The sequence below is a fragment of the Perognathus longimembris genome, chromosome 7 (assembly GCF_023159225.1).
Source record: "Perognathus longimembris pacificus isolate PPM17 chromosome 7, ASM2315922v1, whole genome shotgun sequence".
Taxonomy (NCBI): Eukaryota; Metazoa; Chordata; class Mammalia; order Rodentia; family Heteromyidae; genus Perognathus; species Perognathus longimembris.
Genome location: NC_063167.1, coordinates 13,861,229 through 13,877,550, shown reverse-complemented (window position 1 = coordinate 13,877,550; position 16,322 = coordinate 13,861,229). Strand labels below are relative to the sequence as shown.

The window sequence follows — 16,322 nt, the reverse complement described above, 5'->3', positions numbered from 1 at the left end:
AAGAAAGAAAAAAAAGCAGGAAGGAGAGAAAGGAAGAAAGAATGGAAGCAAGGGTGACTGTGAACCTATTTATCTCAAATTGAACTTGATAAACTAACAATGAGGACAACATTCCAGAAGTTGAAGTTATCTTTGGCCACGTAATCATCACTGTGTTAATAATAAATTGTTTCTGGTTTAACTTGATGTTTATTGGATACTTGCCCCCAAAACTGCCAAGCATAAATGCAAACACAGAACAGGTAACGTTCCCAAAGGATTTTTATCATCTATTTGGGGAAAGATGATAAAAGTCCAAGTCCACCAAAAAGGGTTGTTTATTTTTAGTGCTGGTCCTGGTGCTTGAACTCAGGTCAGGACCTGAGTGGGGTTTTTTTTTTCTTTCTTTCTTTCTTTTTTGCCAGTCCTAGGGCTTGGACTCAGGGCCTGAGCACTGTCCCTGGCTTCTTTTGGCTCAAGGCTAGCACTCTGCCACTTTAGCCACAGCACCACTTCTGGCCGTTTTCTGTGTATGTGGTGCTGAGGAATCGAGGGCTTCATGTATACAAGGCAAGCACTCACCACTAGGCCATATTCCTAGCCCTGACCTGAGTGTTTTTTGCTCAAGGCTAGCACTGTACCACTCGAACTGCTGCTCTACTTCCAGCTTTTTTTTTTTTTTTTTGGTAGTTAATTGGAGATAAGAGTCTCATAGTCTTTACTGCCTGGCTTGTCTTTGAACCTGATCCTCAGATCTCAGCCTCCTGAGTAGCTGGGATTACAGGTATGAGTCACCAAACAGTGCCCAGCTTGTGATGCTTTTTTAAGAAAATAAGCTAATATACACTTGAAGATGGGGAAGGTTTTTTGCACAAGTCTGGAAACATTTGGATAGACTAGTAAAATTAAATGACTGTTCTCCAAAGATAGTTGGAAATGAAGATATCAGAAGTATGGGTCTAAAAGACTTTAATATTGGGAACAGCAAAATAACTCAAGAGATGTTGAGGCAGTTATAAATATATGACTTAGGAGCATAAGGGAAGTCACAGCTGAAAAAAGGAATTGGTCAATAGAGACAAACTGACCACACCAGAGGCAGTAAAAAGTGAGAAAGGATTTATCACTAACTACTCTACTGCCACCTCATGCTGCTTACCTGTTCTCTTAAAAACACCATTCACGTAAACTTCCCTTAATATATGTATTTCCTTCAACCTTTCTGACTACAATCCTTGGCAGAATACGTGCTTTATACCCATAAGAAAGCTAAAACAAAGTAAAACAAAGCTAAAACGAAGTAAAACAAAGGCAGGAGCAAAAGCCTTAAGGACCGGTTCCTTTGCAGCATACATTAGAGGCCTTTTAACAGTGCTAAAGGTGATCCCTACTGTGCTAACAAAATTAATTCTAAGTGAAATGTGCTGGTTTCAACAAAAACAGCAATCCCAAGGCTAATTTAAAATACTGAAATAAACCTTAAGGTCTAGAACAGGCAAAATTGCTCTGCTTGAAGTAGAAGCCTGCCTGGAACAGTTACTGCACCATTGAAGTAGTGGCAGTGGGAAGTTTAGTAAGCTTACTTTTTTTTCCTGTTAGTCATGGGGTTTGAACTCAAGGCCTGGGAACTGTTCCTGGGTTTTCTCACTCAAAGCCAGAGCTCTCCCACCTGGAGCCATAGCTCCACTTCCGGTTTTCTAATGGTTTAACTGGAGATAAAGAGTCCCATTGACTTTTCTTCACTGGGTCATTTTTGAACCGTAATCCCCAGATCTCAGACCCCTGAATAGCTAGGATTACAGGCATGAGTCACCAGTCTCCTGATGCAAGCTTACTTTTTTTTTTAAATCCAAAGTGAAAGCTCTATGAACTAAAGAGAAAAGCAAATCTTTTAGGAGTGATGAAAAGACTTTGCATTTTCATGTGCTATTTACCTAGATCCATAGTAAGGATCCTGATCATTACTTACGTGGGTGCAAAGCACTGGTTCATATAGTACACCTCAAAACGTTCCAAATAAAGGCATAATTCAGATGCTGTGTTATGTTGCCCAGAGACCAAGATTAAGGTGGTCTGAGTGGTTAACTCAGTCTGGTCATTTAACTTGCTTTAAAGAAGATAATATTAAACTTTATTTTGGAGTTCCTATTAAAAGTACTATTGTTAAACAGTTCATACCTGGTATTAATGACAAGTTTCTAACAAGAGAATCCTTTTCCTCTGCTCAATGTGAGTTTCTCAGAATTCTGAATATTAGCTTCTTCCCAGATATGCAGTTTTCCTTCCACTGTAAGTAAACCTTAGGTTTAGAGTTATCTGAGGAAGCTATAACTTCATAGGCATCAATCATGTGCTCCACAAATAAAATATAAAAAGCAAAAAGAAAAAAACCCACAAAACCCTATCTTCAAAAGTTTAAAATTTGTGACCAGTAAATATGGCAAAAATGTTAGATTTTGATTATGTTATTAGTTTTTTGGGTTTTTTTTTGGTCAGTAGTGGGCTTGAACTCAGGGCCTGGGTGCTGTCCCTCAGCTCTTTCACTCAGGGCTACTACCACTTTGAGCCACAGCGCCACTTCCAATTTTCTGGATAAGAGTCTCCAGACTTTCCTGTTCAACCTGGCTTCAAACAGCAATCCTCAGATCTCAGCCTCCTGATAAGCCGGGATTACAGGTGTGAGCCACCAGCACCTGGCTTTATGTTATTCTTGTGGAGAGAAATACGTTTGTATTGGTACCAATTTGTATCTTTCCCGTGATTTAACATAAAAGATTAAATTCCAAAATTTAACTTAAAAATTTAGACAAAAACACACATACTGTCAACAATTCCAGGTGCTTAAATAATTTCAGAAGGACACATTATTGACTAATAATATTACTACTAGCACTTTCCAAGAATTTGCAAAAGTATATGTAGTTCAAAAAGTAACTGAATAAAACATCTAATCTTATTCCTGGTGTGTTTAATAAATACAATATGTTCATACACAAAGATGGAAATACTCACAGACAGATTATAGAACACAACATAACCAGATTAAATAAACGATAGTAGCAAAAAATAAGAATCTATGACATTATTTAAAAAACAAAGTTGCTCAACTAAACAAAATTTTCCTTAATAAAAAGCAAAATAATCAATAAATTTTACTCATACATTAAAAAGCTCAATCTCTCAAAAGACCAAGCATCTGATTCAACAGTTTTGCCAACCAAAAGCAGTAACAGTTAAAACCCAAAGAATCTAAAACTGATTCATTAAAAAGCCCAACATCACTCCTCTAAATCTGATGAAATGTTTCCCAAGTCCAATTTTGAACAAAAACTTTATTTTAAAACACTTAAGAGATCTATTTATTGTACAACATGGTGACTATGTTAGAATAACACATTGTATTTTTTTTTTTTTTTTTTTTGCCAGTCCTGGGCCTTGGACTCAGCCTGAACACTGTCCCTGGCTTATTTTTGCTCAAGGCTAGCACTCTACCACTTAAGCCATAGCGCCACTTCTGGCCATTTTCTATATACGTGGTGCTGGGGAATCGAACCAAGGGTTTCATGTATGTGAGGCAAGCGCTCTTGCCACTGGGCCATATTCCCAGCCCCACACATTGTATTCTTGAAAAGCACTCAAAGTAATATTAAGTATTTCCACCACAAAAATGATAACTATTGGAGATAATGCCTGTTAATTAGCTAGGTTTAGTCATCCAACAATACATATTACTTCAAAACAGGCTTACACAATAGATTCATATAACTGTTATCAAATACTTTAAATATTGAAAACTTCTGAATTTTCTCCCCACTTTGTAATCCAACTTTATTGCAGTTATCTTCACCACAATGTATAGCCAATTATTAACAACTGTGCCCTTCTGGACCAAATTCTTTGCAGCAGGGCCTAATCTTTGAACTCTTAAAATCCAGCACTATGCCAGCAATAAAGTGTTATAGCTGTACAACTTATGTGGGCAGAATAAAGTGAGTAAGGAACCTCATCTGGAAGAACCTTATTTTCTGATTGGACAATGACTATTTCCTTTTGAATGAAAACTTCCCTCCACATAACCAATCCCCTGCTTTGGCCCTTCCTCCCTCAAAGACCTAGAATTAAACAGAAATGTAATGCACAAAAGAGGTTCCCCTTTCTATTAAGTACGTATACATTTGTATCTCATGCCAGGAATTATGTAATCATAAGAGTAATCATAAGAGTGGGGAACTAGTATTTTGTAGTATATTTATCTTGATCCAGTTACAGATCTCTCAAAATACAAGAATTCTGAGTTGATCTAAATCACCTTTTTCACATTGTCGTATTATTTTCCTTAGCCTTCTAAGTAAGTTATTTTGGAACAAAATTCCAAATCAGAAATGTGAAATGATAATATTCAAGAAAAAGGAAAAAAAATCAAGAAAATTAATCCCAGGTCTGTTTTCTGAATGAGTATGCACTGTACTTATGATTAGTATTCAAATAATTTCGGGCACTTACTTCTCAGCAGATCTTACAGACAATCTGACAATCTATTAGGAATGAATCCCCCAGCCCCACCTCATAAATCTACATACAGGTCTTCTTCTGAGCAGTGAGGTGTAATAAAATCCTGTAATTTTTTCCTGTAGAGGTAATTTTCACCAAAATTGAAAGCTACCCCTCCTCTAACTCCACATGTAGGTGTAGAGAGAGACATCTGAGAATTGTTACACATAATTTAAAAAAAAAGACCCAAGCTTATTCACCTGAACTCTGACCATAACTACTCAGGTACTAGGCACTACCCCCCCATACCTGCTGCCAACTGCTGTCAATATGTTGGCTTTGCAGGGAAACCAAGGCACCTTGCAAGCAAAGAACCACACAAAATAAGGAGCTATAAACAGCATGGGTTCCTTTTTCTTTTAAAGTAAGGAAATCAAACCTCAGCTTTTCTCTTCATTATTTATGGATTCATATATTGAATAAGCAAATAAGCAATGATATAATAGGCAAATACAAACATTATAAGGATTTTAGATTTTTTAAGAGTAAATTCTTACTCATTAAGAGTATGGTTTTTTTTCCCAAAATTCAGAGCTATATTTCAACAAAATTTAATAAGGCACAATGTTTAATAAGGCAAAATTTACAGATTAGATAATACATGATTACACTGTTTTGATGCTTCTCTTCATTTTGAAAGAGAATTTAAAAGATCCTGTTTTTGTACTTTTACTGTACTGAATAACCAATTCAAATTTTTTTGGTCCTCAATCTTTTGTCATGTGAAAATCTTCATAACAACTCCTGTGATCAGCACCATCCCTGGCTTCTTCCCGCTCAACTAGCACTCTGCCACCTGAGTCACAGCGCCCCTTCTGGCCGTTTTCCATATATGTGGTGCTGGGGAATCGAACTGAGAGCTTCATGTGTAGGAGGTAATAAGCACTCTTGCCACTAGGCCATATTCCCAGCCCTTGTATCAATGGTTTTGTCAACTTATTAACAGCTTTTCTTTTCATCATATTTACACTCCTAAAGTTACCATGCTCAAGAAAAAGATAAACTCTAGAATAAATAGAAAAACTCTAATCCAAAAGAATACAAACAAGGATACAGGTGTCTTTCCCTACTCCATCAATAAAGTAATAATGTTAACAGCACAGAGCTGTCATTTGTCAGTAGTGAACCTATGTATCATACTTAATAAAGCCTCTGTGCTTCACTGAAAAAATGGCATATACAGGCAAACACACACAAATACAGACACACAGTTCTGATGATCTACTGAGAATTCCATTTACTTGAAGAAGCTTTTGAGAAAGGCATCCTAATAGCCTATTCCAAGTTTCCTTTTAGGGCTAGGAGTGTGGTTCAAGCAGGCACTGAATTCAAATCCCAACACTGCCTACCCCTCCAAAAAAATCAAATTTTCTTTGACTTATTTTAGAATACAAATGTCTCAGACAATATACAACAAAAGTATGTCTGACTCAAAATAAAATAAATCTTTCCAAAGCAGAGTTCTGCAATACAAGTCTGAGTCTTGGAAATATCAAGATTTTTATAGTAAATTTCAGTTTCTAAAATAGTAAGTCTGGGAAGTAATGCATGCTTTTGTAAGAAAATAAAAACTAAAGAATGACCTAAGATATATAGGATCCTGGAGGTGTGGCTCAAATGGCATAATACAAGCTTGAGGCCTTGAGTTTAATCCCTATTACTGTCAAAATTAAAAACAGTACATAGGATAACAAAAGGAATCAAAGTAACAGAAAAGCATTTTTCCAATAGAGGCTAATTCCATGGTGAGGAAATTATTCTAAACTAGTAAAGTACAACTGAATGTAATTTTATTATTTTAAAGATGCTCCACTGTTATATGACACTATTAATAACCAAACATAATCAACAGGCCATCACTGCTGTGCGTTAAGGGAGAGGAGAGTTTTCATTTTTCCAGAAAAGGTTCTAGGACACAAACAAAACCATCATTTGTTGAAAACAAATGTCAAGTGATACAGTAAACACAAAAATACATAGAAACTTTTACACAAAATAAGGTAGGTTATAAATACTTTAAAACTTCTTTCCAATAAAACAAACCAACCCAATCTGACAAACAAACAAAAATCTGTTTCTGTTAAAATAAATAAATAACACACAAAAAACACCTTTGGAGCCTGGCTGTATAAATCAGTGGTAAAGTACATGCTTAGCATGAAGAAAACCTGAGTTCCACCTCCAACAAGCTCCCCCCAAATATTAACTGATATTTGATATCAAATGATATTGAAAATATTTTTCCATTGGCTGACATCAACTAAACTCAATTACCAAAATAGTTGCATCTCCAATTCTCATCTTTACTCCTTCACCTCATCTCTTAATATCAGATTGATATTCTATAGCATATAACTATAACAGTTCAACCTTTTTTCTTTTTTTTTTTTTTTGCCAGTCCTAGAGTTTGAACTCAGGGTCTGAGCACTGTCCCTGGCTTCTTTTTGCTCAAGGCTAGTACTTAACCATTTGAGCCACAGCGCCACTTCTCGCTTTTTCTATATATGTGGTGCTGGGGAATCGAACCCAGGTCATGTACAGGAGGCAAGCACTCTACCACTGGGTCATATTCCCAGCCCTACAGTTCAACCTTTTTTATGTAACAGAACCTAAACTTAGTATGACAGTTCTTGTCTAGGATGCTAAAAAGTCCTGAGTTAGATTCCTAGCACTGCAAAAACCAGACTCTGCACCTGCTCAAATTCCTGACCAAGGATACCCATAATATGGTTTTCCAGCTTCCTTCTCTCCAGGCATCTCCTAGAGGAACTTCTCCAATCAAATTGTTTGACCCACTGACTTCACAAAACTTGTGCTTTCCTAATGAACAAAGTTGTTTCCTTCCTTTTCCTTTACTTTTTTTCTTTTTGTCACCCATAGGGCTTGAACTTAGGGCCTTGGGTGTTGTTCCTGAGTTCTTCAGATCAAGGCCCTCTACCATTTTGAGCCACAACTCCACTTCTGGTTTTCTGGTGATTAATTGGAGATAAGTCTCATAGACTTTCCTTGCCTGGACTAGCTTTGAACCGTGATCCTCAGATCTCAATCTCCTGAATAGCTAGGATTACAGGTGAAATGTCTGGCTTAAAGTTGTTTTCTCTTATTTAAAATTAAAACTTCAGAAAGCAAAGTAAAGTTTTCTAAAATTTAAAAATTAGTAAGGATGAAAAGTAGGCAAATGTTAGTTATGTACTTTTAAAATAAATTGACTTCTAGTCATTATATAGTGACTGAAATAAAAAGATTTAGTAAGGAAAACAAACATCTTCTCTCAGGATTTAATATACTTATTACAATTTTTTTGTGGTATATATGTCTCTGTGTGTGTATGCTGGTACTAGGCTTTGAACACCGGGCTTTGCATTCTTTCTCAAGTTTCTTCTTCCATCATTGCTGGTGCTCTTCCACTTTAGCTATGTTCCCACTTCCTAGTTCTTGCTGCTTTTAATTGGAGATAAAACTATCACAGACTTTTCTGCCTGGGCTGGCTTCAAACCATGATCTCAGATCTCAGCCTCCTAAGTAGCTAGAATTGCAGGTACAAGCCACTGGACGTAACTAATGCTCGGCTTTCTTGGTTAAGATGGGGATCTCACAAACTTTTTGTCTAGATGGCCTTGAGCTAAGATCCTCTAGATCTCTGCTTCTGTAATAGCTAGGATTATAGATGTGAGTTACTGGTGCCTGGCTGATTGTGGTATGTTAGAGGAAAAAGTACTTTTTCATAACCACAAATAATATACTGAAAAGTTATAGCTGTTATCAACACATCTCTAAGCACTGTAGATCCTCAACTTAGATAAAATTCCCCAAAATATATTAAGATAAACTATTTATACTGAAGCACTGGATTACTATAAAGCAGTGAGAAAAGGAGGGTTCCCCAAATCCTAAATCCCTTTGCTACAACACTTTGTATGGGAACAATGCCTGACATTTATGTAAAAAATAACATACCTCTTGGGGCTGGGAATGTGGCTTAGTGCTTGCCTAGCATGCATGAAGTCCTGGGTTCTATTCCCCAGTACTGCATAAACAGAAAAAGCCAGATGTGGTGCTGAGGCTCAAGTGGTAGAGTGCTAGTCTTGAGCAAAGGAAGCCCAGGGACAGAGCCTAGGCCCTGATTCAAGCCCCAGGACTGGCAAAAAAAAAAAAAACCCAAAAGACAAAAAAAAACCCAAACAAACAAAAAAAAAACTTCTTACACAAAAAAGAAAATACCCAAGCCAAAATGTGGTTTAAAATTTTCAGAGGATAGAGTTTATCAGCTTGTCGTGAGCAGAGAGATTTGGCCTCTAGGCAGGTAAGAGGTAAAGAAAATAGAAAAAAAAGCTCATCAGTTTAGTACCTATTCTATACCAATCACTTACTAATACTAACGACCACATTAAGAGAAGGTTTTTAAAGCAGCATCTGAGATATCAGATCATCACAGCCTAATACTTAGATGGCTCTTGACTGAGAAAAAGCAGTAGCATCTTAGGCTATAACAAATACCTTGTTAGCAGTTGCACAGCAAAGGCAGAAGAAAAAAAAACAGGTTGAGGTTTTTGAACAGTGTAGAAAAAAGGAATAGAGTCATAAAGGGAGGAGAGAAGGCATCACAGAAAGAAGGGAAGAGAACTAAATATAAGAGGAAAAAATCAACAACATGAGAGATAATGTTGAGATATAAAAAAGGTTAGGCTTGTGTTTAGACACTGGTCACTACTGAGCTGAGAAACCTAACAAGGACTTCCCTAAGAAATCTTTTTAAATTCTAGGAAAATCACTTCTTGAAAAATTTGTGGCACTTGGGATGAAGGCACCGAATCTAATCTTTCACTGTTTTCAAATAGTAGTCCTTTACTATATTTATATTTATTTCACTTTGTAAATTATATAAATTTTTAGAGTTTCAGCCAGAATTAAGCTCTAAAATACTAAATTAAAATACTGTTATGCTATAACAGATATGATCTGAAATAGGGATCTTGTTTTAAAAAATTATAGTGGTGACATAGATCAAGAAGCAATGCACTCATAACGTGTTTCTAGAATTGAAACCTCTTTGTACAACTATTTAATAAGATATAAGACCAAAAAGACTGGTGAGGTGAGTAGGCCCAGAGATAATGCAATACAAAAATGATTTCAAGGCTGGGGATGTGGCTTAGTCGTAGCGTGCTTGCCTAGCATGCACAAAGCCCTGGGTCCAATTCTTCAGCACCATAAACAGAAAAAGCCAGAAGTGGCACTGTGGCTCAAGTGGTAAAAAAATAAAATAAAATAAAAAAATGCCAGCCTCGAGCAAAAGAAGCTCAGGGACAGTGTCTAACCCTGAGTTCAAGCCTCAGGACTGGCCAAAATCCCACCCCCCCACCCCCCAAGGAGCCAAGCATGGTTGTGCCATGCCTATTATCCCAGCACTCCTGAAGTGAGAGCAGGAAAACCTCAAGTTCCAAGTTTCGAGATGAACATGAACTACAGAGACTATGCCTTTAAAGAGAAAGAAAGAAAGAAAGGCAGGGAGGGAGGACACAAAGTAAAAAAGTTAACAATATGTTATTAAGGGCAGGAAATAGAAAAATCCTAAGATTATGCTTTTGCTTGGTCTTAGGATAGGAATATTGAGTCCTTTAGTGCTATTTGTTGACTGAAACTAGTATTTTCCCACAGTATCAGGAAGTCTGTATAAGCTTAAAATTCTCTTCAATTTTTCATTATATATTTCCTTTGGAGAGCTGAAAAACAAAAGGTCTTTCCCTTTTGACTTCAGCATTTTTTGTTTAATAGGATTGGACATGGCTCAAGAAGTAGAGCAAATTGCATTCAGTCATAGTACCACTTTAAAATTTATTTTTGTAACTGTTCACCAGAAAAACGCTCTTCTCAAAATTGACCCATACCATAACGTTTTGTTTTTTTTTTTCAGAAAGTATCTAACTGCAAATGCATCATTTAACCCGAATAATTTGTAAATCATGTTTCCTTTAAATTGTGAGTCAGAATCATCACTGACAGAACTGGTTCTCTGGGTCTGAGGTTGTATGTTTTCTCTAATCATTGTCACTGCCCTTCCAGCCCCATCCTTTCCTCTGAGATATGTGCAGAAATACACACAAAAGTTGCCAATATGAATACACACACAGAGACACACAGGCAAGAGCCCCAACAGCAGAGCAGAAACCAAAGATGAAGATACAAATAACGCTGCAAAGTAGAATATCCACCTATTCTTATTTCTAGAATAAAAGAAGTCATGGTTGGTTTACTCTACTCACCAGATGGCTCTTCGGGCTCACTTTCATTTTCTTCCTCAGGTGGGGCTTGAGGTGGTGGTGGTGGGAGCTTCTTTTCCTTCTCTGCTTTGGCATTTCTCTCTTCTTCTGAATAATACTCATCTTCTGAGAGGTTGGCCAAACTCTCATCCATCTCTCTGTATTCTACCTATATGGAGATTATACCAGCAAATGTTATACATTGAACAACAAATGTTATACAATGAACATCTAAAATCAGAGACTCTATTTGGAACCACTAGTAAATATGAATAGCTAAGTTCAAATTTTAAAGGAAATATGCATGAAGCAAGGAACAAATTTATAATAGTTATTAAAGATCTAAAGTGTCTGTGACTCACAGACACTTATTAATCATAGGAACTCAGGAGTCTGAGATCTGAGGATCATAGTTTGAAACCAAGCTGGGCAAGAAAGTCTGTGAGACTCTTACCCCAATTAGCTACCAAAAGGCTAGTGGTAGAGTACCAGCCTTGAAGAAGCGTAGGAACAGCATCCAGTCCCCAAGTTCAAGCCCCATGACTGACACCTAAAATTAAAAAGCCTCATGGCTTTTTAATAATAATAAAATAATAATAATAATAATAATAATAATGCCTCATGGAACAATTCTGTGTCAGCTTAACTTCATCTATAATTTTTTTGAGGGGGGGTGTCAGTCATAGTGCTTGAACTCTGGGTGGTGTCCCTGAGCTCTGCAGCTCAAGGCTAATGCTCTACCACTTGAAGTCACAGTGTCACTTCCAGTTTTCTGGTGGCTAATTAGAGATAGGAGTCTCAGGGACTTTCCTGCCTGGGCTGACACTGAACTGTGATCCTCATACATCAGCCTCCTGAGTAGCCTAGATTACAGGTGTAAGGCACCAGTGCAGGGCTTAATCTATAATTTTTACATTATAGCACTGACTAATTTAAATCACTAGGTTTCTCTACAACTCCTAGTTGTTGAGCTGAATGTGGTAGTATATAAGTCTGAGCACTCAGGATGCAGAGGCAGGAAGATCTCAAGTTTTAGGCCAGCCTTCCTTATAAACCAAGGTCAAGGCCAGCCTGAGCTACAAAAGGAGATGTTGACTTAAAAACAAAGGGCTGACACAATATGGAAACAGCCCAGATGCCCCGCAATGGATGAGTGGATCCAAAAAATGTAATACTGCTGGGGATATGGCCTAGTGGCAAGAGTGCTTGCCTCGTATACACGAGGCCCTGGGTTCGATTCCCCAGCACCACATATACAGAAAATGGCCATAAGTGGCGCTGTGGTTCAAGTGGCAGAGTGCTAGCCTTGAGCAAGAAGAAGCCAGGGACAGTGCTCAGGCCCTGAGTCCAAGCCCCAGGACTGGCCAAAAAACAAAAAAAAAACAAAAAATGTAATACTTACACACAATGGAATTTTACACAGCCACTAGAAAGAATAAAATGGTATTTGCAGAGAAATGGATGGAACTAGAACAAATCCTGTTAAGCGAGGTAAGCCAAGCTCAGAGAGAAAAACGGGGCATGTTCTCTCTGATATATGGAGATTAGATCTAAAATGCATTGGGATATGATAAAGTATGCAGGATTCTAGATACATACAGTGAGACCAAGAGGATACGCTTAGGAGAGAAACACAAAGGTGCAATACCTAAATGCCTCTTCCTATTTATATAAAATAATATACATACTGAAAGGAACTCCAAGATATGAAAACAAAGACCTCTTTTTTTCCTTTGTTTAGTTTTTTGATGATTCTGTCTTTACCTTATATATAGTATATTCAAGTATACATCTTTGGAATGGTTGGAGGGAGGGTACAGACTTGAGGGAAATGGGTGAAAAAGTACAGCAGTGGTACTCACTGAACAGTGATGAAAGTGAACTATACAATTCATGAGTGGAGGCAGAAGGGAGAGAGTAAGGAAACAGAAGACACAGTACAAAAGGAAATGTACTCATTACTTGCCTCATGTCATTATAATCCCTTTGTACATCACCTCCATAATAATAAATTAATTTTTAAAAACAACAATCAAGGGCTGAGAATATAGTTTACCAGTAGTAACACTCAGCATACTCTGGGTTCAATTGTGAACATACATATTCATCCAAAATGCCAAGTTTGTCTAATGATAAGCCTGTGCTTTTCCATGGAAGGAAAAAAAAGACAAGTTGCAAATAACAGTCATCTCTCAAAGGTGGCTTACTGTTAGAGTGTTTGCCTAGCATGCATGAAGTCCTGGGTTCCACTCCTCTGTAGCACATAAACAGAAAAAGCTGTAATTGGTGCTGTGGCTCAAGTGGTAGAGTGCTAGCCTTGAGCAAAAGCAGATCAGGAACAGTGCTCAGGCCCTGAGTTCAAGCCCCCAGACTGGCAAAAAAAAAAAATTGTACCTAAGACAATTGATGATAAAGAATCCTTATCAGGCTGGGCACTGGCAGCTCATGCCTATGACCCTAGATACTTAGGAGGCTGAGATCTGAGGATCACAGTTCAAAGGCAGCCCAGGCAAGAAAGTATCCAATAAGAGACTCCGATAAACCACCAGAAAACCGGAAGTAGCACTGTGGCTCAAAGTGGTAGAGCACTAGACTTGAGCTGAAGAGCTCAGGGACAGCACTCAGGCCCAGAGTTCAAGTCCTGAGACCAACCAAAAACAAAAACAAAAAAGGATCCTTATCATAACAAATTAAATGATATGGAAATTTAGACTTCAGGTCTTACTAATAATTTACACTCTAGTTATAAAGAAGACTATAATAAGACTGCCCTGCCCGGCACCGGTGGCTCATGCCTGTAATCCTAGCTACTCAGGAGGCTGAGATCTCAGGATCACGGTTCAAAGTCAGCCTGGGCAGGGAAATTTATGAGACTTTTATCTCTAATTGACCCCCAGAAAACCAGAAGTGGCGCTGTGGTTCAAGTGGCAGAACACTACTAGCCTTGAGCTGAAGAGCAGAGGGACAGTGCCCAGGCCCAGAGTTCAAGCTCCATAACCAACAACAACAAAAAAGAAGACGAAGACTATGAGATCTTCCCTATTCTACCAATGACTCTGGTCACAAAGATTTTAACAAGAGTATGAGGTAGCAAATGCTTGTAATCCTAGCTACTCAGGAGGCTGAGATCAGAGGATGGCAGTTCAAAGCCAGCTGGGGTAGAAAAATCCATGAGAATCTTATCTCCAACTACCAAAAAGCCAGAAGTGGAACTGTGACTTAAGTGGTAGAGTGCCAGCTTAGAGTGAAAATGCTAAGGAACAGTGCCCTGGCCTGCAACTCAAGCCCCATAGAGGCACAAAATAAAACTATATAGATAGATAGATAGATGTAGACACAGACACAGACACACACACTCACACACATCTGCTATACAAATCTTAGAACTCTTGAAGCAAGGCCCGTTTACACTGGCCTCAGCTTGATTTTCAATCTTTATACGGCTATTCTCCAGGAGAAGGGAACCCTTCTGCCCAGGCAATTTGCATACTGATAACATCAGTGGAGGCCATACAAAATTATCAATACAGGCCCACATCTTAGGTAGTCCTCAAGAAGCTTGTGTGTCTGTCCAAAGTATTTTGAGAGCCTTGAGGGCTGGAAACTCCCCATCCTTGCTAGCCACTGAGATGTGTTTCCACTGTGACCCCATATGGGTGGGTATGTTTTTCTGGCTCCTTGCTTTCTAGTTGCTCCCCCAAAATAAACACATTGCTCATCTGTCTTTTGAAAAGTTTAGAGCAAAGCCAGGTGTGGGGGCTCATGATCATGGCAAGATCATGGTTCAAAGCCAGTTGGGGCAGGAAAGTTGACAAGGTTCTTATCTACAATTCATACACACACACACACACACACACACACACACACACACACACACACACACACACACTATGGCTCAAGTAGCAAAAAAGCTCAAGGTCCTAAGTCAAGCTCAGGGATTGAAAAAAAAATAACTAAAATTAAAAAAAAAAAAAAACTTTTGCACTTATACCTATAGATCTAGTTACTCAGGAAGCTGAGATCCAGAGGTTCAAAGCCACCCTATGTAGAAAAGTCTTTGGGACTTGGTCTTAAAAATTAATCGGCAAAATGGACGAGTTTTTTTTCTTTCTTTTTGTTTTGTCTTATTTGCTCATTTATCTGTCCTTGGGAGGGTGGGGTGGCACAGAAATGGAGGGACAAAGGGTGAATAAATCCAACAGTGGTACTCACTAGGCACTGCTGAAAAATGAACTATAAAATTTGTGGGTCAGAAGGGAAAAACTGGGTTAGGGAAGGGTTGCCCCAAAAGAAATGCACCCATTACCTGACTTATGTAGCTATAACCCCTGTGTATATCACCTTTACAATAACAATTTTTAAAAAGTAGGAAAAAAAAAACTAATCAGCAAAAGCAGGCTTGGAAAAAGCGATGGGGCACCAGCTCCTCCAAAGCAAGCTGAGCCAGCTAAGCTGAGCTAGCATGAAACCCTGAGTTCAAACCCCACTATCCTCCCCACCCTTCCCCCCAAATTAAAAACTTTGTTACCATAACTTACAACATTTTTGGGGGTGCCAGTCCTAGGGTTTGAATTCAAAGCCTGGGTGCTATCCCTGCGCTTTTCTTGCTTAAGGTTAGTGCTCTACCACTTGAGCTATAGTTCCACTACTGGCTTCTTGGTGGTTAATTAAAGATCAGCCTCATGGACTTTCCTGCCCAAGCTGGCTTTGAATAGTGATCCTCAGATCTCAGCCCCTTCAGTAGCTAGGATTATACAGGGGTGAGCCATCAGCACCAGGCTTGCAAAACAATTCTTTTTTTTTTTTTTTTGGCCAGTCCTGGGGCTTGGACTCAGGGCCTGAGCACTGTCCCTGGCTTCTTTTTGCTCAAGGCTAGCACTCTGCCACTTGAGCCACAGCGCCACTTCTGGCCATTTCCTGTATATGTGGTGCTGGGGAATCGAACCCAGGGCCTCATGTATATGAGGCAGGCACTCTTGCCACTAGGCTATATCCCCAGCCCTGCAAAACAATTCTTAAAAGCCTATTTAGGGAGGTTGGTGGGGGGGGGGGGGCAAGAGTAGGAAAGCCAGTTCTAGAGCTTGAACTCAGGGTCTGATGCTGGCCCTTCTAACTCTTTAGTGGTTAATTGGAAATAAAAGTCTCAGACTTCTCTGCCCAAGCTGGCTTCAAATTGCAACACTCAAATCTCAGCCTCCATAGTAGCTAGAATTTTAGGGCACCCATCAGGAAAAAATTAATTTTGTTTTAACTTGGATTTTCTTCCTTTATTAGTTTACAATAGACTGCTCTGAAAAGACATTGTTTAAAAAAATAATGTTGGGCTGGGGATATGGCCTAGTGGCAAGAGTGCTTGCCTTGTATACATGAGGCCCTGGGTTTGATTCCCCAGCACCACATATACAGAAAACGGCCAGAAGTGGCGCTGTGGCTCAAGTGGCAGAGTGCTAGCCTTGAGCAAGAAGCCAGGGACAGTCCAAGGCCCAGGACTGGCCAATAAGTAAATAAATAAATAATGTTATTATTATTAAG

At 38.7% G+C, this 16,322-nt stretch overlaps 1 protein-coding gene across 2 annotated transcripts in view; it reads right to left on the bottom strand.

Moving 5' to 3' along the window:
- Kdm1a (lysine demethylase 1A) overlaps window positions 1-16,322 on the bottom strand; it is a 60,879-nt gene that overhangs the window by 40,841 nt on the left and 3,716 nt on the right. For both annotated transcript variants that reach the window (XM_048350469.1, XM_048350470.1), the window contains exon 2: window positions 10,794-10,959. In XM_048350469.1, coding sequence (XP_048206426.1) covers window positions 10,794-10,959 — 166 coding nt within the window. The remainder of the gene's footprint in view (window positions 1-10,793; window positions 10,960-16,322) is intronic.